The sequence below is a fragment of the Dermochelys coriacea genome, chromosome 1, assembly GCF_009764565.3.
Source record: "Dermochelys coriacea isolate rDerCor1 chromosome 1, rDerCor1.pri.v4, whole genome shotgun sequence".
Taxonomy (NCBI): domain Eukaryota; kingdom Metazoa; phylum Chordata; order Testudines; family Dermochelyidae; genus Dermochelys; species Dermochelys coriacea.
The window spans coordinates 32,746,120-32,767,178 of record NC_050068.2 but is presented as its reverse complement, the minus strand read 5'-3'; the positions used below and the strand labels follow the sequence as shown (position 1 = coordinate 32,767,178).

Sequence of the window (21,059 nt, the reverse complement as noted above, 5' to 3'; positions counted from 1 at the left end):
CAAGTACAGTGGTAGCTTACAAGGTAACAGATGATTTCAGAGATAAATAAGCAAACACAGGTAACATCTATACAGACAGCTCCACCTACTCAGAGTAAATGAACATTTTCAGAAGTTAGCATTACAATGAAATCACCAGTTTTATGATAAAATAAAATAAAATGCCATTCATTAAAAAAACATTGAGGAGTCCTTGTGGCACCTTAGAGCCTAACAAATTTATTTGGACATAAGCTTTCATGGGTTATAACCCACTTCATCATATGCATGGAGTGAAAAAAAGTAGGCAGGTATAAATATACAGCACATGAAAAGATGGGAGTTGCCTTACCAAGTGGGAGATCAGTGCTAAAGCCAACCCCTAAAATACATATAATTTGTTAGTCTCTAAGGTGCCACAAGGACACTTAGTTGTTTTTGCTGATACAGATTAACACGGCTACACCTCTGAAACCATTCATAAAAATTAATTTAAAAAAGGAAATTACAGACTTGTCAGCCTAACTTTTACACCTGGAAAGATCATAGAATCATAGAATATCAGGGTTGGAAGGGACCCCAGAAGGTCATCTAGTCCAACCCCCTGCTCAAAGCAGGACCAAGTCCCAGTTAAATCATCCTAGCCAGGGCTTTGTCAAGCCTGACCTTAAAAACCTCTAAGGAAGGAGATTCTACCACCTCCCTAGGTAACGCATTCCAGTGTTTCACCACCCTCTTAGTGAAAAAGTTTTTCCTAATATCCAATCTAAACCTCCCCCATTGCAACTTGAAATATACTGGATATACATACATGTATACATATACAGATATACTGGAACAAATTATTAAACAGTCAATTTGTGAGCACCATGAGGATTATATGGTTACAAGGAATACCCAGTATGGATTTGTCAAGATCAAATCATGCCAAATCAACCTCATTTCCTTCTTTGACTGGGTTCCTGGCCTAGTGAATAAGGGGAGAAGCAGTAGACATGATATATCTTGATTTTATTAAGGCTTCAGATACAGATGTCCGGAAGAGAGCAGCATAAATGATAAAAAGGTTTTAAAACCTGACATATGAGGAAAGGTTAAAAAAAACTTGGCACATTTAGTCTTGAAAAAAGACTGAGAGGGGATCTGACAGTCTTTAAATATGTTAAAGGATGTTATAGTGAGAATGGGGATCAACTGTTTTCCATGTCTACTGGAGTTAGGAAATGAAGTAATAGCTAATTAACTATAGTTAATTAATTAATCTACCACGCAGGAGATTTACATTAGATATTAGGAAACAGTTTTATCTGCAATGGTAATTATGCTCTGGAATAGGCTTCAAGGGAGGTTACTGAATTCCCATCAGTGGAGGTTTTTAAGAACAGGTTAGACAAACACCTGTCAAGGACAGTCTAAGTCTATCTGGTCCTGTCTCAGCGCAGGGCATTGGACCCGATGACCTCTTGAGGTCCCTTCCAGCCCCACATTTCTATGATAATATCAATAAATAAATTAATAAGCACAAAAAGGTGCAAAGCTACCATCATAGGGCCTAATCACATCAGCCACACTATCAGAGGCTCGTTCACCTGCGCATCTACCAATGTGATATATGCCATCATGTGCCAGCAATGCCCCTCTGCCATGTACATTGGCCAAACTGGACAGTCTCTACGTAAAAGAATGAATGGACACAAATCAGACGTCAAGAATTATAACATTCAAAAACCAGTTGGAGAACACTTCAATCTCTCTGGTCACTCGATCACAGACCTAAGAGTGGCTATCCTTCAACAAAAAAGCTTCAAAAACAGACTCCAACGAGAGACTGCTGAATTGGAATTAATTTCCAAACTGGATACAATTAACTTAGGCTTGAATAGAGACTGGGAATGGATGAGTCATTACACAAAGTAAAACTATTTCCCCATGGTATTTCTCCCTCCCACCCCACCCCCCACTCTTCCTCTGATATTCTTGTTAACTGCTGGAATTAGCCTACCTTGCTTGTCACCATGAAAGTTTTTTCCTCCTTTCCCCCCCCGCTGCTGGTGATGGCTTATCTTAAGTGATTACTCTCCTTACAGTGTGTATGATAAACCCATTGTTTCATGTTCTCTGTGTGTGTATATAAATCTCTCCTCTGTTTTTTCCACCAAATGTATCCGATGAAGTGAGCTGTAGCTCACGAAAGCTTATGCTCTAATAAATTTGTTAGTCTCTAAGGTGCCACAAGTACTCCTTTTCTTTTTGCGAATACAGACTAACACGGCTGCTACTCTGATACATACATATATATATACATATATATAAAAAAGTCATATACTAACTATCACAGCCAAACATAGCTGACACAATAGGGTTTTAAAAAGCTAATAACTATTTATGGTGATAAATAAATTATGTAAATTTCAAATGCCCTTGTGTCTCACCTCAAGAAGATCATTCCCATTCGTGAAATTGTGGCAGGAGAGGCACAACTCAGATCATGCGTTTCAAATACAAAGTTTACATTTGGGCCAAACTGAATTCTTTCTCCACTGGGCATAGTGAGTAATCGATTATCATCCAGAACAGAATTCAAAGACTCAATCCACTCAGGGTCGATGTCACCATCGCAGATTATCCATGAGTTAACATCTACTTACAAATAAAAATACAAAACAACAAATCCACTGGAAAAACTTAAAGAATATGAAGGCTTGCTAAATTTCTAACCATTTTTCATTCTCTATGACAATTATAATTTATTATTTTTATACGCTTCACATATAACCTTTTTAAATATTCCCTACATTCTTCACCTTCTGATGCATATTTGCATGCCATTTATTTCATATTACACTAACTTGGAAATTACAAACTGAGGTTCTTGACAATGGTATTGCCATAAGCCTTTTTGATCTTACACTGGCCACTTTCAACAATTTTAAATTAGCATATTGTCAAAATATGAACAAAAAAAAGAAAGTTTATTTCAATACGTTGAGCACAACACAGACTTCTGGATAGACATACCTTGCGGTTCTCGTACCACTTGTCGAGCACTGCTTGTAAGCACACCATCAAACCACTCCCTGGTATCCATGTCAATGTGACCTAGTAACTGATGTCGAGGCATAGCTTTGGGATTCATGGTATACTGTTTCACCACTTTGCCAGTTTTACCAAGTGCTGTCCTTAACATCTGCCAAAGTGTTGATTTACCTGCACCACTCGGACCTACAATTACCACACCCATTCTCTGACATAGCTGTTCATACAATTCCAAAGCCTTCTTGATCTGTATAAAAAAAGAAATAGTGGTTACAGGAGGTTAACAGCATTAAATCAAATCTGTTCTCTAAACCCAATTTCACACATTCCTGTTTGGTTTTGTATATTCTCATTCTCTTCCCTTAATTTAAATTTATTTTAGGAACTTGTAGGTGCAGAAGCAAAAAGAGTAAAAAAAATCTCTGTATTCAAGCAAATCAAAGGCTCACGTTATAAACATTAAAAGGTTGAAAGTAACTAAATCAAAATGAATAGATTAGTAACACAAGCCTCACTGACACACTTAATTCAGAACATCTAAACTTGGCTTATATTTCATATTTACCTGGGTGTTTATAATTTCCAAATTGGTTTCCTCAAAGGCTTGTTGTAAAGCAGTGGTTAATTCAGCATATTCTACATCCTTAAAATCAATGCCAGGAAAGACATCTTTAACCAATGCATCAAACCGTGCACAGTCTGCAAATGTAAGCTTTGACATGGTATTGAGGCGCAAAGCTTGGACCACAATATGTCTTTCATTAACTGCAAAAGAAAGTTCAGTTTACATTTATTTCCACAGCTGGGATATTACCACCTGACATCATAGTGGCAATATGCCAGGTTGTTTTTTGGCATCACAAAGGATTATGATTTTAGGTGGGAAATTAGCATTAGTAACATATAGAACTTCTAAATCTTAGGTTACAAAAGGACAGACTCTAAGTGCACCCATCTCAACTTTTGTATATAACTGGGTTCTTGAAAATGATAATGAATGCCAGACTTGAGTATATATTATGGGAATTTCTAGATGTCCTAATATGCGGAGAGGCTCTATCCTGACTGGTTAGTAGTCAGCTAAGAAGGAACTTTGAAGGGGATATACTCTAAAATATGTTGTCGGTGTGTTTTCAACTGACAGATGAACTCCTGAAGTTGATTATAAGTTGTTTGTTTGCTATTTGCTTTTTATATCTAATGGGAAAACAAGGGTTGTCTCTGATAATCCCAGGAACAGTCAGAGCAGATCTGTCATTTCTTAAAGCATCAAAGAAGGAATATTCATATCCCAAACATTTAAACTCCTCATCCACGCTAAACCTCTGCTCCCAACTCTCCCACAGAGAGAAAATCACCACCCACTCAAACACACTTTTTTAAAATACACAACATTCCCATCCCATAAAATTCCATCCTGTATCTGCTCTGGTTAGCAATATTCAGTCAGAATCAGATATGGTAGCCCAAGAGTAATTAAGACTTCATTTGCAAGAGCTCTCTCCAAATTTTCAATGCTGCAAATTATGTGCACTGAGTTTCTGTGGGTTACTTAGTTAGTTATTTTTATTTGGGAAGGCTTTGATTAGAAAGAGCTTTCACAGAGGATTATCCTTTTGATTAGTCTAGCTTCCTATACTTCCAGGGCATATCACCTGGTACTTGAATGAACAAGAAGGCTGTAGATATTTATTTCAATATAACATCTTGATTGATCAAAAGCAAACCAACCCAAGCTTACTTTTTTCCTTCATTCCATTTTTCTTCAGGTGACGAAGGAGATTGCCACATCCTCGCAGAGCAGTCTTCAGTGCTCTTAAGCCCCAATCATAGTGTTGCTGGGGTGTCAAAAGCTCCCTATGTTTTTAAAATATTAGTATTGTAATAGGTTGTAACAGCTGCAACTCCAGTACTTGTAGCTGATCATTGAGGAATTGACATTATACATTTTTTTGAAGTTTCAGAGTAGCAGCCGTGTTAGTCTGTATTCGCAAAAAAGAAAAGGAATACTTGTGGCACCTTAGAGACTAACAAATTTATTTGAGCATAAGCTTTCGTGAGCTACAGCTCACTTCATCAGATGCATTCGATGAAGTGAGCTGTAGCTGACAAAAGCTTATGCTCAAATAAATTTGTTAGTCTCTAAGGTGCCAAAAGTACTCCTTTTCTTTTTTGACATTTTTTTGAAAATCAAAGCCATTAGAGAATAATATAATGTCCAGATGCAGTACCATTTTTCTTGAACTTCAGAGATAGATACACATGAAATTGAATGTTTCCAAACTTTCAGAGAAGCAGTTTCTTCAAAAGCTAGATAATAATAATATTTTTTTAAAAAATAGGACCTCTAATAGGTCCCTTGGTTTTTGCGATATGCACACAAATGAAAAAGTGCCACTGTGGTTATCTGGATGGAAGCTACTCCCCCAAAAATCACAAGTGCATGATCTTTATGAAGGCACTGCACACTCAGGAAAATAATGATGTGTTCCCATTCAGACAAACAAATGGGAAGCAGAAGAAGAAAAAAAGCAAAGCAAAGAGAGAGAGAGAGAGAGTGTGTGTGTGTGTGTGTGTGTGTGTGTGTGTGTGTGTGTGTGTGTGTGTGTGTGTGTGTGTGTGGCAGTGGCAGAGACAAATTAATAAAAGTATCATATATGAACTTGAAAAATATTTATTTTAAATACTTTTATTACCTATTAAAGAGAAAATTGCATTTATTTATATTCCAGATGCCAAAAGAAAGGAAGGAAACAGTCAGGGTCTTAAGAAAGCAGTATTTTCCCATATAACTGGAGTTCCTGTATTCTTACATTACTTACATACAAAGCAGTGCATCTCAATAAAATTCAACCTATATTTTGTTCTTACAAATTTAAATATTATTAATTTTGGAGAACTGTGTTTGGTAGCATTCAAATACAAGATATTCTTGTTCAATGTAAAACACCTTAAGGAGACTATAGGCCTGAGACAGCAGCTCTACGCTGCTTATGGTATATAGCTTTACGAGGGTGATTTCTGGAGTGTCCATTTCATAAAGGTCACAGTAAACATACAGGAACAATGTCTTAAAGATTTCTATAGCAATCTTGTCAAGGTTTGGTACTGAATGGACTGAAATGGAAGGAAGGTACAGTGACATAACATGAGGGGGAAGTACTACACATCACAAAAGACAAAAGATATATATTGACAGAAATATGATTAATGGAACAGAATGTGCTTACCTGGCTAGATTAAAAATAGCCACCAACTTTCTGCCAAGTGTTTTAGCATCTTTAAAACCTTCTGAATATAGAATAACTTCCGCAATGAGTTCATTGTCTGGACGAGTCATAGCAACTGGCCTAAAAAGCTGTTTGAGGTTATCAGGCAGTTTTTGTCTTCCTCCATAACCTTTTCCAGCAGGATTCATAGTGATGAAAATTCCAGAATTATGATCCATTTCAACCTGGCATTAAAATCAATATATTATCATAAAGATAATATTTTCATCTCTATGTCCTTAGGTATGAAATAACTCATGTACTTAGAACACTATAAAATATCACTGTATGCTGTGGTGGTATAGCCTTGTCAGTCCCAGGATAGTAGAGAGATTCAGTGGGTAAGGTTATATCTTTTATTGGACCAACTTCTGTTGGTTGAGAGAGACAAGCTTTCAAGAGCTCTTCCTCAGCTCTGGGAAAGTTACCCAGGGTTTGTCTACACTACCGTGTGGGGTCGATCTACAATATGTAACTTCAGGTACATGAATAGTTAGCTAAAGTCAATGTACTTAGATCTACTTACCGCGGTGTCTTCACTGCGGTAAGTCGACAGCTCATGCTCTCTCGTCAACTCCACTTACACTTCTCGTTCTGGTGGTGAAACGGAGTCAACGGGAGAGCACTCAGCGGTTGATTTATCGTGTCTAGACGCGATAAATCAACCCCCCACTCAATCGATCACGGCCCGCCGATCCAGCATGTAGTGTAGACAAGCCCTCAGAGTGTCACAGCTAAATACATGATCAAACAGATGAATTATGTGCTAAGGGGTCATTCAAGGTGAAATGGCCTGTTAACATCCCAGTAGTCATAGGACAAAAAGGAGGGTTAGTGGGTTACAAACTGTTGTAATAAGCCATGAATCCAGTGTCTTTATTAAGATCATTTTAGTGTCTAGCAAAGCTATGAATCGAAGCTCCCAGACTCATCTTTTAATGGTGGTGCGCAGGTTTCTTTTGAGGATGAGGACTGATAGGTCAGATACAGAGTGATTGCTTTGTGAAAGAGTGCTTACCCACAAGTGATATGGTGTTTTGTCTTTTTATCATTTTCCTGTGTGAGTTCATCTGAGAGCATAGTAATTATCTGGTTCCACCCAGAGTTGTTATTGGGGCATTTAGTGCACTGGATGAGGCATGTGTAGGATCCATGGATCTTAAAAGGTGTGTTGTGGGGGTTGTTGATCATTGTAGAAGTGGAGATATCTCTGCAGGTTTTGCTTCTGTTATTCTGGTAGGGTCTGGTGCCACTTTGAGTTGGTACGTCCAGGTCTGTGAGGAGCTTGATTCTGATGATGAGGTAGAAGAGGCTAGGAGGTTGTTTGAAGGCCAGAAGAGGGGATTCAGGAAAGATTTCTTTCAGGATGGGGTTCCCATCGAGTCTTGGTTGTAGTTGTTTGTTTGTGTGTGGTATATAAACAACTACAAGCCAGACTTCATAAAGCATTCACTCTATATCTGACTTGTCAGTCTTCATTCTCAAAAAAATCCCTGCACAAAAGGTTTCAAGAAAGAAAACTTTCAAAAGACAAGCCTGGGAGCTTAAATTCATAACTTTGCTAGACACTAAAAATCATGGTCTTAATAAAGACACTGTATTCATGGCTTATTACAATAATTTATCCTATGATTACAGGAGTGTTAATGGGCATTTCACCTTGAATGATCCCTTAGAACAGTGGTTCTCAACCTTTTTGGGCTCAGGACCCATTTGTAAATGCTTATGGCCTGTCATTACCCAATAAATAGTCTGGTGGTGGAGGCCCTGGGGCAGAGACAAAACTAGGCATTTTAGTGCCTGGGGCAATCAAGCATATTTGCATCCCAAACCAGAGGTGATACATGGGGGGGGAGAAATCACATGGGGTCACATGCCCACCTCCACCCCCGTTTCTTAGGGTGCGTTTCCAAACCCAAACAGGCTGGGTGACCCGTTAAGATGAGTCAGAGGGTGGAGGTGGAGCTCCCTCTCTGAGCACTGCCATGCCGGGCTGGCCTCACCTGCCGCGTGGGGCTGACCAGAGCCACCCACTATGGGTTTGCACCCTGGGTCACTGACCCACTCTGGTTACAGCCCTGCCTTGGGTGATTATGGTTGGATCCTGCCCGCACGCAGTCAACAGTGGCAGCTCCTGCAGCTCCTGTGCTGTGGGGCTGACTGGGCTTGGCTCTCCACTCCAGGCACTGCAACCTCTGGGGTTGCAGCGCTGCTCAGGTTTGGTCCAATCCCTTGACTGGACCAAATTTGTGTGAGTGGATTTGTGACCCAGCTCATGCAATTGCAATGCCATTCACACAAATTTGGCCTACCTGGACTTCCATCATCATGAGGGCTGGGCCAAACCTGAGTGGGGCTGGGACCCCAGAGGTTGCAGTGCTTGGAGCAGGGAGGCAAGCCCACCTAGCCTTGTCAGACAGGAACCATAGGAGCTGCCACACAACCCTTTGAAACATTCAGGCAACCCAGACACACGGGCTGAGAAACCCTGGCTTAGAATATGTGTTAACTACTTATGTTAACCTATCTGTTCAATGTTATATTTAGCTGTGAAACTCTAAGTACCTTTCCCAGACCTGAAAAGCTCTGTGTAGCTCAAAAGCTTGTCTCACTCACCAACGGAAATTGGTCCAATAAAAGATATTACCCTCCTTGTCTCTCTATAAAATAATATTAGAAATTTTGGGCAAAGATCTTCTTTATGTATGTGGGATTTATATATTGGACCTAAAACTTGTATATTTGTTAATAATACAAGGGTTCACAGGGTTTTTAGAAGACACTTGATATTAGTGACAATAGCTGAACAGTTTTCAACAAGAACAAAAAAAAATGCTGTTCTATACCTCCTTGCCAAGCAGTTCACATACAGGTCTATGCTTCTTCAAAGCATGCTGAATTGTCTGAATTTGCATGGACACTGCAGACAAAACTGCCTCCTCCAGTCTATTGAACTCATCAAAACATCCCCAGGCACCACACTTCACCAAACCAACAAAAATACGACCCATCGACTTCACATCAATGCCCTTAAAATAAAAGAACATTGTTTATATGTTAAATACCATGAAAGAAAGATTTTCTTCCTAGTTCTGCTATGAGGTCTCTTATTGCCATTGCAAAGATCCTAACATTTCTATTTGATTATAAATGAAAAACTCTGTTAAATTTCACTAAAAGTTTTGTTTTAAATTGTTCTTTAAATCCATATTGCATAGATACTCATCTCCTAAAATATATAAATATGTACATTAATTCACCTCATCACAATTAAAAACTAAAACTTGTCTTCCAAGAAGTCCACCCAAAGCCTTTACTGATTCTGTTTTTCCAGTTCCAGCTGGGCCATAAGGATTTCCTCCGAGGCCCATCTTCATAGCCTGAGTAAGAGTTAAGTAGCACTTATCTGTCAATGGTGTATAAACAAGTTTCGGGGAATTACCCTGTAGAAACAAAAAAGATATATTGCATGGATTAATACACAGAAACAAGGTCAATAAGTTAGCATTTCACTCAGTTTGGACATAACGAAGATAACACAAAATTCCAGATTACTAGCTGCCCAAATTTGAGGACTACACTTGGGGACATACAATTTTTTTATTTATATTCATAAAATCTGTTAGAACTACTGCCGAAGTGTTATGCAATCCTTTATGAACCACGGAGAGAGGCTCAAACAAGGGAAACACCTCTATATTTTCTCTCTCATAGACTTCAACAAACATTGCCCTCATATACCCAAGAGCATAATTTGTTCCATATTGTTAATAAAACATTTTATTCAATATAAATACATCTCAAAATTTCTTTCAAGTTATCATTTTGTCCGCATTTGGCATTTTATCTAGCGTTGACATAAATGAGAAAGTAAGAATCATACTATGCTCTGCACTTTAATATAAAAGCCGTATAAATCCACTCAAGAATTCAGTATCATGGGTATTTGGAGATAAGAAGCATCTCAAGATTGAAGAAACACTACTACATCATTTTTCAGTATTTTCTGCAAAACAACATCGTAAAATGGCAACTGACAAAACGGAAGCCAGGTGGAAGCAATTGTGGAGGTAAAGCTGCATCCCGGAACTGAAAGGTGAGCACCTCACACGTTTAAAAGCCAACAAAAATAGAATTAAAAAAACCCATACCTGATATTCATAAGTATACTGGAGCTCAGCATCTACCATTTGAATGTAACATTTTTGGTCTTTCAGATAGAATCTGAGTTGTTTCTTCCAAGCCCAGTCATCAACACTATTAATCTGGGCTTGATTTAGCTGCTTCACCACATCAATGTTATGAATAATATCAAGAATCAGTGCTTTAAGCTTGAGCTCAAGGATTCCAGAATCTGTAAATAAATACAATTATTCACAAAAACACCATAAAGAAGATTGTCCTTTAGCCACTTTCAAGTAGTTTATGTTGCTGTTTACAATCATAAAATCATAAGGTTTGATGGGACCATAAGGGTCATCTAGTCTAACCCCTTACCAAGATGTAGGATTTGTTGGGTCTAAACCATCCAAAACAGATGGCTATCCAGCCTCCTTTTGAAATAGCTAAAAAACTAAAGCAATCAACATACAAATGAGAGGTTGATACAGTTACTAGATAAAAGCTTAACAGCCAATACACTTTAATCTAGAATTCAGCAGTGACCAGATGCACAAGGATAAGTATTGATGGACAGTACACATTACAATCTGCACATCATATTGGTACTTTATAGGCTTGTAATGTTATATTTAAGTCAAGAAATAACTCCAAAATCCAATTAAATAACATATTCTAAGGGGAAAAAACACCTGGATTTATAGAGAATGTGTAGACATGGTACCATGTCTATCCAATAATATCTGGCTAGTTCCAGTGAAACATAACGTTAGAGATCAGTAGATGAAGACAATCATACAGAACCAGATTTTGTAATGACAAATTATTAGTAAATATATTAAACAACAAGAACATCAAGATAAAGGAAATGGATAAAAATTGAAAAGGAAACAGATTCAAACTACCTAATAATGTTAAATATAGAATAAACACCTGGAAAAGAAAGGACATTCACTGTGAAATATTAAATATCCCAAACCTGGCCATTACTGGTAGGTCACTCAATATCATTTCTAGCTCAGCGGAATGGATTGCTTAGCACCTTACATTTATTTTAAAGAATTATACACTTACGATCATTTTTCATACCTACTCTCCCTGGACCTTCCATACTAGTATCTATGCTAGTATAATGTTCCAGTTTAGCCATAAGTTCTAACTCTATCTGCTGCAGGTTATGCTCTTTGATAGCAGTTTCAATATCTTCAGTGAACTGAATTTGTTCTGCCAAGGAAAGAATCTATTGATAGAAAGAATAAAGTAAAGTTTTAGAAATAGGTAACCAAAAAGGACAAAAGATTTTCAACTCATTTATAAATTCTCATGAAAGCTTACTGTTTAAATAAATCTTTTTAGTGTATTAAATTTTATCATGCCAATACTACACTATCCCTTAAAAAAAACCATAGTTACTCTAAAGGTGCCCTCAAGAGCAAATATAATTGTATTTAAAACTTACTAAAATATAACAAACAGCTGCAAAATAATTTAGGATAGCTACTGCCTTCGGTGCTATATTACGATTACTGTACATTCACTATAGCAGCCTATTGTCTGAGTTGTGACATTTCAGCAAAACTCGTTGCTTAAGGGAGATCTGCACAGTACTGAAAAACTGTTCATGAGTAGGAAGCAATATGGATTTGTTTCACCAATTTCAATAATACTTTGTAAATCTGTGTGTCTCTCTCTTTCCTTCCTTTCCTCCCTTTGATTCCACTCCCGAAAAATATGCCAGAGGTGAAAGAGAGCTACTCACTGCCAGTACAATATTCTCCCCTTATTCACACCGAACTTCAATGCCCTCTGAAACACGTGCCCAGAGTGAGGAGCTCAGTAATAATCAGAAGAACAGAGAATCAACATATTGGCCAAATCTGGGTATTCCTCGACTATAAGCATGGGGGTTCTCAGGACAAATTTTTTGGTGGCCTCAGAGTGCGGCCACCAACTCTTGCTGGCGGCCACTCTCACACTTTTTTCTAAAATACTTAATTAGCTTTAGGAAAGTCAAATAAATATGCATATATACACGTCCAAATCATTGTAATTTATTTATTGCTAGCTAGTAAGTCTGTTGTCAAAAGTGATATTAACAAACATACAGGTATCACTTTTCACAGCAGACTTACTCCGCCCTGCCAAGCCTGGGAACAAATTAAGCCCTGGATGGAGGGTCAGGGGAGACAATGGGAGCCAGGGGAGATGGGGATGAGGGGCTGGGGGAGACAATGGAGGGCTGTAGCCTGAAGCCCTGTGGCTAGAGCTTGGTGCCCTGCTACCCCAGGGCTGAAGCCCGAAGCCTGAGCCAACTGCTCCACTGGGAAGGTGGAGAACTCACTGGCTGCCTGCTCCTATAGCACTGTGCCCCAGGCGACTCCAGAGGGAGGCAGGGCCAAACCCCTGCTGGTGGCCACAGCAACTAACACCAAGGCAGTGCATCCAGGAGCAACAGGAAAAGGGAGGGGGTGCTACTTTCCCACCCCCACCCCATCACAGCCCAGGAGGCTGTGGCTGAAAGAAAAGCCCCTGGTGGCCGCATGAGGCCACAGTGGCGGCATTTGAGAAACATGAGCTGTAATGGAGTCACACATAACACATGCTGAACTACAGGTTCCACTTTCATAAGTTAAACAGAATAGGAACTCTCTTCTCAACAACATTCCACTCTTTGCTTTAGCTATGTGATTCAGGTAAAGCAGGAAAAGTTAAACACTGATGACATAAGGAGAGGGGCAGACCATGGAGTACCGCACTCCCATACTCTCAACATGACGAAAGAAGGCAGAAGATTGCAATGGTTTACCCAGATGAAGGGAAGATTTATTTCAACTAAAAAGCCAACACAGGCAGCTTGCTGCACCTACATGAACCCCATTAACATCAACGGGGTTTCACATGGACACAAGGATCTGCCCACACATATCAGTCAGCAGGATCACAGCCTAAATCATTAGAAAAGGTTAGTCTGAATGAATATACATTCTTAGGGTCATATTGATAATAACTCTCTGTGTCTATAATTTTTACATTTAAAAAAATGTATATATTATTTGCAAATATTTATTAAGTCAGGATTGGTTCAAGCAATATAAATTCAGATTAATAGTGTTAGCTAGTGTTTATATTATATTTTTCTTCAACCTGTCATTAGTACATTCTCTTTCACTAGCATTTTCTACCCAAGTTATGCATGAACTTCAAATACTGTTCTAATAATGCTGTTTTGAATCAATAGCAGGAAACAGTGTCTGCATCACTGATTAGCCAGGGACCTGATTCAACATCAATTGAAATCAGTGGAAAGACTCCCATTGATTTAAATGGGCACTAAATCAATCTCCCAAGTGAGCAAAGAGTTCTATTCTACAGATGCTTATAACATTGCACATTCTGAGTAATTTCTATCTACCTAAAATCAAGGCATACATAAATCAACTGATTTTTCAAGTCTGTATATACTTCCAAAGCAGACCTGTCCTTAGGATCATTCAGAAATTGAGTTAATTATATTTCAATGCTGAGACTAAATCAAGATGAGATTGTGTCACCCACTACCTGGGAAGGAAAGAGTGATGGATCAATTGAACCTTGTGAACGTCTTCCAGCAGTAACACAGTCAAGCAATAATTGTTTCAATGTGTCCTTCATCTCCAAAGCCAAATGATTTAACCAAACCTGGCAAATAAAATATAAAGGGGAGAAAAAAAAATCACAAATCACATAGCAAACATATTTACCACAATTGCTCGTAATACATGTGGACCTGGTTCTCTTACCTCAACATCATTTGACAGACGAATTTTATTTTTAAAAGGCACAACTTCTCCTTCTAAAGATTTCATTGCAATTATGTTTTTAAAGTCCCCATCAAAGCTGACACTATTAATGCCTGTTAATCAGAAAATAACAGTATCTCTATAATTAAGCTCAACAAGTGATTAAATACAAACTAGATGATTTACGTAGAATTCTTGAACACTTGTTTCTTGAAAAAGCAGTTACTTAGGAAATAGCCAAAAAAGTCAAATCATTTATTTTTGTACATATAATACAATCTTTTTTTATAATTAAATAGATGAAGATAAAAAGTCCCTCAAAAGTTGATATTTTGAAATATTTTTTTCTTTTTTTGCCAAATAAATGATGAAATATCAAAAACATTTTCCTTTTCTAAGCTATGTTATGGTAACAGAAAGTAAAGAAAATTTCTAGAATAGGTTCTTCAGCGTCAAATGACTGTATTTCTGAATAAGTACATTTTACAAATGATGACTGATGCATTATGAAAATACTAATTTAGTTTACCAGCAAAAAGTTTCTTAAGATGAGACTGAATTACTGAAGGATTAGTGGACTGTCCCAAGATTTCTAATAAATCATCATCTCCAATGAAATAGAATCTAGGGAATGCTGAACGCTTTTCCTGTTTAAAAAAAAAAAGAATTGTTGTTTTAAGCACTAAAGTATTGCCTTTTTATAAAATTATATATTAAAATAAGAAGTTGTACCTCCAGAAATTCATTCAAGGATTTTTGACATCTCTGAAGCTGGTCAAGTATGGTAATCAACGCATTCCTCATTCCTGTCCGAGCATTCAGTGATGTTATTCTATTGTCCCTCTTGAGATCTACCATTATGGATCTTTAAAAAAATATAACCTTAATTGTAAATCTACCACTGCACTTTGTTCAAATATTCTCTTTTAAACATCTGATTAAAACTCAAGAGACAGATAAGTAATATTAAATATTCAGCATCTGAATGCAATATCTGAATGTAAAAATTGCAACATTTATGTCAAATTTCTTCCAGTTAAACATTACCTAGATCTACTCCTACTATACCTAGCATACTGTTTCTGATCATGACTCTTCCTTTACATCAAGACCCCTCTATCCAAGAAGTCCCATTAAGTTAAAATTTTGACCATTTTTTCTTCTAAATGCCTCCATCTCTGTCATTTCAGCTCTATTTTTAAGCTCAACTACCACATCTAAACTAAAGAAACTCATTTGTGTGTATCTTTGGACACCTCTAAAAACTACTCCCTGTTAATTCTCTCTGCATGTCTTGATCAAGTAAAGTTGTTTCATCTCAAATTCCTTAGGTGTAATTTTTTTGGAAAGAGAAGTGCTTCTCTTCGTCAAGAAATCTTTTTTCAAAATCCAACATCTCCTCTATTTCCTTTCTCAAATAAGACCTTCTATTTGCCTGCATTGTTCATAACCCTGGCCATCATACTTGACTCAGAACCTTTCTTCTCTTCCCACATATCCCATATCAATAAATCTTCTCATCATCCCTTTTGCAACACTAATTCTTTCTATATCATTGCCTCAATGCAACCTTTGCTGAAATCATTATGCATGCCTTCATCTCCCTGTAAATCCTGTTTGTTTTGTATTAATTCACTTTGAATCTTGGCTTACAGCTGTGCAAAGGACGTGATACAAAATTATCATAAAATATAAAGGGAAGGGTAAACACCTTTAAAATCCCTCCTGGCTAGAGGAAAAACCCTTTCACCTGTAAAGGGTTAAGAAGCTAAGATAACCTCACTGGCACTGACCAAAATGACCAATGAGGAGACAAGATATTTTCAAAGCTGGATGGGGGAGAAACAAAGGCTCTCTCTGTCTGTGTGATGCTTTTGCCGGGAACAGAAAAGAATGGAGTCTTAGAACTTAGTAAGTAATCTAGCTAGATATGCATTAGATTCTGCGTTTTGTTTAAATGGCTGAGAAAATACGCTGTGCTGAATGGAATGTACATTCCTGTTTTTGTGTCTTTTTGTAATTTAAGGTTTTGCCTAGAGGGATTCTCTATGTTTTGAATCTGATTACCCTGTAAGGTATTTACCATCCTGATTTTACAGAGGTGATTCTTTTATTTTTTCTTCTATTAAAATACTTCTTTTAAGAACCTGATTGCTTTTTCATTGTTCTTAAGATCCAAGGGTTTGGATCTGTGTTCACCTATGCAAACTGGTGAGGATTTTTATCAAGCCTTCCCCAGGAAAGGGGGTGTAGGGTTTGGGGAAGATATTGGGGGGAAAGATGTTTCCAAGCTGGCTCTTTCCCAGTTATATATCTGTTAGACGCTTGATGGTGGCAGCAATAAATTCCAAGGGAAAAAGGAAAATAGTTTGTACCTTGGGGAAGTTTTAACCTAAGCTGGTAAAAATAAGCTTAGGGGGTTTTCATGCAGGTCCCCACATCTGTAGCCTAGAGTTCAGAGTGGGGAAGGAACCTTGACAAAAATAAAGTTGCGTTTAGTAACACTGACCTGAAGTCTTCATCAACTCTGTTAAAGCGTGCCTGCTCTTTGGGTAGAGCTCCACGACCAAAAATGGGTTCCAAATACACCCACTTCCTTTGAATCTGGTTTAAATTCTGCAGGTACTCATCTAGCTCAGCAAGTTTTTTTTCCCAGATAGACACTTTATCCTCAAAGCCTTTGTAATATGGAGAGTCCTTTAGGGACTGAAGAAGACAGCGATAATCTCCAACCTGGTTAACTATGTCTTTCCAGTCTTTAATTAGTTTGATAGTCCTGCTCTGGCTGTCTTCATAATCTGTTAATGTAAAGACTGCTCCAACACCCCAGAGCTCAAGCTCACGTAAGGCCTCTCTGATTGTGACTTCACCTTGCGCCCGACTATTCAAATCCTATTTTAAAATATAAAACACAAAAAAATTACTACTTATATAATAGAAAACATATAAATGAGCAGAGGAAAACAGTTTTACTAGAAAAATACACAACTTCAGTTTCCAAAAAGGAATAAAAACTTATAGAACATATGGTATAAAAAATGAATAGCATTACTTGTGAAGTAATTCATACCTTAAGTGCTGCTGCTTTTTCTACAATTACATCTGCCACTTTGAGTAGATCTCCAAATAACAAATTCTCTAGACTAGTGCCTCTAGGGAGATCAAGAAGACGAAAGAGGTCCAGCCAATGATCTGGAGACAGGTGTTCTCCTCTAACATATTTCAGGACAGGAAGTGTCATCTATGGAAAATAATGCAAATTGGAATATATCAAGTTTTTACAATAACTATATCTATTCAGTTCTACTGCCATATACTGTCAAAACATAACCAAAATATATTTTTCCCACTATGTATTGAAAATAAATATGTTTAAATTGAGATCTGCTTTGTATTTTCAATATACTGGTATTATGCCATTAAGGTTGTTTTATTACTAAATGTGTCTCAAACACATTGAAAAAAACTGTAATGATTGTCCTGTTCACTGGAAGTAACTCAAATGTACTTTGAAATGAATGATATGTTTAAAAATAGTTGCAGGAGATATTTTGTTGAACACAAAATTTCCTTAAGGCTCACTATAATACACAAACAGACTTCCATGTAAATATACAGAGAGAAGCATATTACCCAGTAATACCAGAAAGCATTTTGCTTTGATTTCCCCTTGTATAATGAGGATCTTACTTTGTATTTGTCCACTTCTTTTTGCAACTTCACAGTCATTACAGTGTGTTCTTCCATCTTCCTCAGCTTGTCATGCCAGTTCAATAAGAATTCCTCAAACAGGTAAGTCTTACTCCTGTACAAAAATCAAATTTTAAAAAGAGCACAATAACACAGTACTGCAATAACCAGTAATTATGCATAAAAGTTTAAAAACAAAATCAGACCTAAAAGTAATCCAGTCTTCTTTGGCTTTTTCCTGAAAACCTTGATGAAACTCTTCATATAGTGCCCATACTTCTGCACTGTTCTCAATATCTCTACATACAGCTTTTGCCAAAGAGAAATCAGGCTCTTCTAATTCAAAATGATGGCAGTCCTCGCTGAATAAAAAAGATCATTGCATTGTTATAATATTGCATATTGAAGCTATGATCCTGGACATGCTGTCATAAATGCTTAACTTTACTCATGTGAGTAAGTCCATTGACTTCACTGTCCAGCAGAATACATGATATTGCATTCCTCAAGCAGAAAAAAATGTAGCATAAGAGACAATTATCATATGCAATGGACTTCCCTAGCATTCACAGTTTTCTTCTCCATATTTTTTCATTCCTTTGTATTAAGAAAACAGTACTAATTTGTCTCCAAAAAACTTAAAGGAAAAAATGAATTATCTTTAATTGTTTTTCTCTGTAAGTAGTATCCTATATAGAATTACATGCCATTTAGTACATAAATTCAGTTGTTTCAAAGCCTAACAGAGTTTCAGAAACTTCCACTTCACAAACGTCAGTTCAGAACAGTCAAGTTATATAAAACAATGAAGTAAATCCCTGAAGATTAAACTATATATTGAAATATAATTAAAATAGGATTTATTAAATTATCTTTTGTGTTCCTTTTTAGTTAATTAGTTAATATATTCTGGTCCAGCAAAGCGCTGCAGCTGCATGATTTACTGCAGAACATCCATAAAATAACGTGCTATATACAAAGAAATATACATACATCAGTTTTTTTTTTGTGGCTTCAAGTTCATCAAACTCAATTTTCTTTTCCTTTATGGTCTGAGCACTTTTCTCAAGCATATCCTGATGGCCTGTTTCAATGATATCATCGTTGGGCTTTAGTTGATCCCATCGAGCTTTAAACTTTTCTAGTTCTTGAAGATACACATTAACACTTGACATCACATTTCCTTTCATCACTTCAATCTACAAACCAAAAGAGTTTAAAAAAATAAAATGTATTCCTTCAGTAATTTATATCTACAAAGTTATACCTAATTAAGATCAAAATAACCAACAACCTTTCAACTTGTTTTCAAAAAGGAGTACTATTTTTTTTACTCTTTCCCTTAAAATATTTCAAAATTTAAGAGAATCTGGTATGGATATGCATTTCCTGATCTTATATTATATAATTTTATATCCACTGTAGTTACATATAATATTTACATCTGTTCCTCACTAGTTTATCAGCTACCTTGGTCTGAAAAGCAGTTTTTCCTTATACCCACATTTTTTATTACAGGTCTTAGTGGTAAAAAATAGACAATAATTATATTTTTTTAAATCATCCACAGGTTCAAAATATAGGTGATAATCATGGAATCAGCAGCACACAGGAAAATTATTATGGCTGCATTGGCCCCATTGAGCCCCAGCAATTCACCTGCATGTTGTCCACTGAAGGGTTGCAGACATAATATTTAACATAAATTTTCAGAAAAATTTAAAATATTATGCAACAATATTAATAAAATTTATAGTAACATGGTAAAGATGACAAATGTTCATTTTTAAACTATTATATTCTTCTCATTTCAGTTAATAAAAAGAAACCCATGAGATGAGATATTTAACATAGTTGTGATTCTAGAGAGAGCACCTGCACCGTACTCTAGCTGATTTCACTGGTACTTTGTAGGGGCTCAGAGATCATTTTAGAATCAGGGCCTACAGCAGTATCACCTGATGCTAGTAATCTTTCCAGTAGTTTAGATGTTCTTTCTATACAGGCTCAAATTGATGCCATTAACCTTGGTGCCAATACTAAACTGCAATATCTTTGTGTGGGGCTTAATCCAGGAGAAAAAATGTGTCTTCTAACTAATTCAAAATGAGATCAGTGCATTTGAGTGAATTACTAAACCTTCATTCTCACCTGTTCCTTAATCATAAGTTGATGACTTTCCATCATTAATTCAAATTTATCCCACATAGCTCTCAGGTTGCTGATTGTGTCTAAACCCCCACCAGCCACAGTCCGCAAAAGCTTGTTTTTATCTTCAGCTTCTTGAAACTGGACAAAAATCTAAAGTTGAAAAGATATTTTATACATGTATGAAAAAATTTCAATAAAATGTGGCATTTTTATTCAAACTTGTTTAAATAAAGACACAATGGTAACTAATCGAGAATATTTATATATTTTTATATTTATATTTAATTCCGTTAATATTTATCACAGTAAAACTAGACAAAGGTAAATATGGGAGACAATACAGAGCAATTAATATATGTATGAAAACAGCAAGCAGGAGGAGAGAAGTTGAGAATAAATGGGAAATCTATTGATATATTAGAAGAAGAATGCATTTATACTCTGAAAATAAGGAGAAAAATTAAGTCATCTGATTGTTTGAGATTATTTTTTCATACACTAAAAAAACCCAATCAAGTTAAAAATCACTACAAAAATGATGATTAAGTAACACTACAAAAGTCAAAAAAATTGAAGTAAAAGAAGACGACATTAGTGAATATGTCCCAAAATGCCATACTTTGTGAGCATTCATTTCAAAATGAAGTGAAGACAACAGGTACTGAGACTCAGGGACTGTATTGCTCTGTGGATTATGGAGGCTTAATCCCCTCCAATATCCACCACCTCCACAAAACAATTTCTTCAGAATTTAAACATTCATTTGAAAAATATATATATATATATATATATATATATATATATATATATATATATATACACACACACACACATACATGCATAATTATTTTTAATTAATTCACTGCCAATCACTTCAGCAGAATCAAATTCATCCAACATTCTTAGATGCAGTAGCAAATGTAAAGGGGAGGTGATCCTCCCATCATTTTTTTTAAAAAGTATTTTTTTTTAAGTAGCAAAGCCCTGCAATTTTGTTTGCTCTCTCTCTTACTCTCAGCACCTTGGTACCTTCCTG

At 36.6% G+C, this 21,059-nt stretch overlaps 1 protein-coding gene across 3 annotated transcripts in view; it reads right to left on the bottom strand.

Moving 5' to 3' along the window:
• Positions 1-21,059, bottom strand: part of DYNC2H1 (dynein cytoplasmic 2 heavy chain 1) — a 402,215-nt gene that overhangs the window by 341,930 nt on the left and 39,226 nt on the right. For all 3 annotated transcript variants that reach the window (XM_038380308.2, XM_038380318.2, XM_043504200.1), the window contains 19 exons: positions 20,024-20,173; positions 18,866-19,071; positions 18,079-18,234; positions 17,873-17,987; positions 17,253-17,423; positions 16,692-17,074; positions 14,915-15,047; positions 14,712-14,829; positions 14,183-14,295; positions 13,962-14,081; positions 11,493-11,643; positions 10,436-10,638; positions 9,545-9,727; positions 9,131-9,313; positions 6,246-6,469; positions 4,757-4,872; positions 3,581-3,780; positions 2,998-3,262; positions 2,412-2,619 (listed from right to left, as the gene is read on the bottom strand). In XM_038380308.2, coding sequence (XP_038236236.1) covers positions 2,412-2,619; positions 2,998-3,262; positions 3,581-3,780; positions 4,757-4,872; positions 6,246-6,469; positions 9,131-9,313; positions 9,545-9,727; positions 10,436-10,638; positions 11,493-11,643; positions 13,962-14,081; positions 14,183-14,295; positions 14,712-14,829; positions 14,915-15,047; positions 16,692-17,074; positions 17,253-17,423; positions 17,873-17,987; positions 18,079-18,234; positions 18,866-19,071; positions 20,024-20,173 — 3,398 coding nt within the window. The remainder of the gene's footprint in view (positions 1-2,411; positions 2,620-2,997; positions 3,263-3,580; positions 3,781-4,756; positions 4,873-6,245; positions 6,470-9,130; positions 9,314-9,544; positions 9,728-10,435; positions 10,639-11,492; positions 11,644-13,961; positions 14,082-14,182; positions 14,296-14,711; positions 14,830-14,914; positions 15,048-16,691; positions 17,075-17,252; positions 17,424-17,872; positions 17,988-18,078; positions 18,235-18,865; positions 19,072-20,023; positions 20,174-21,059) is intronic.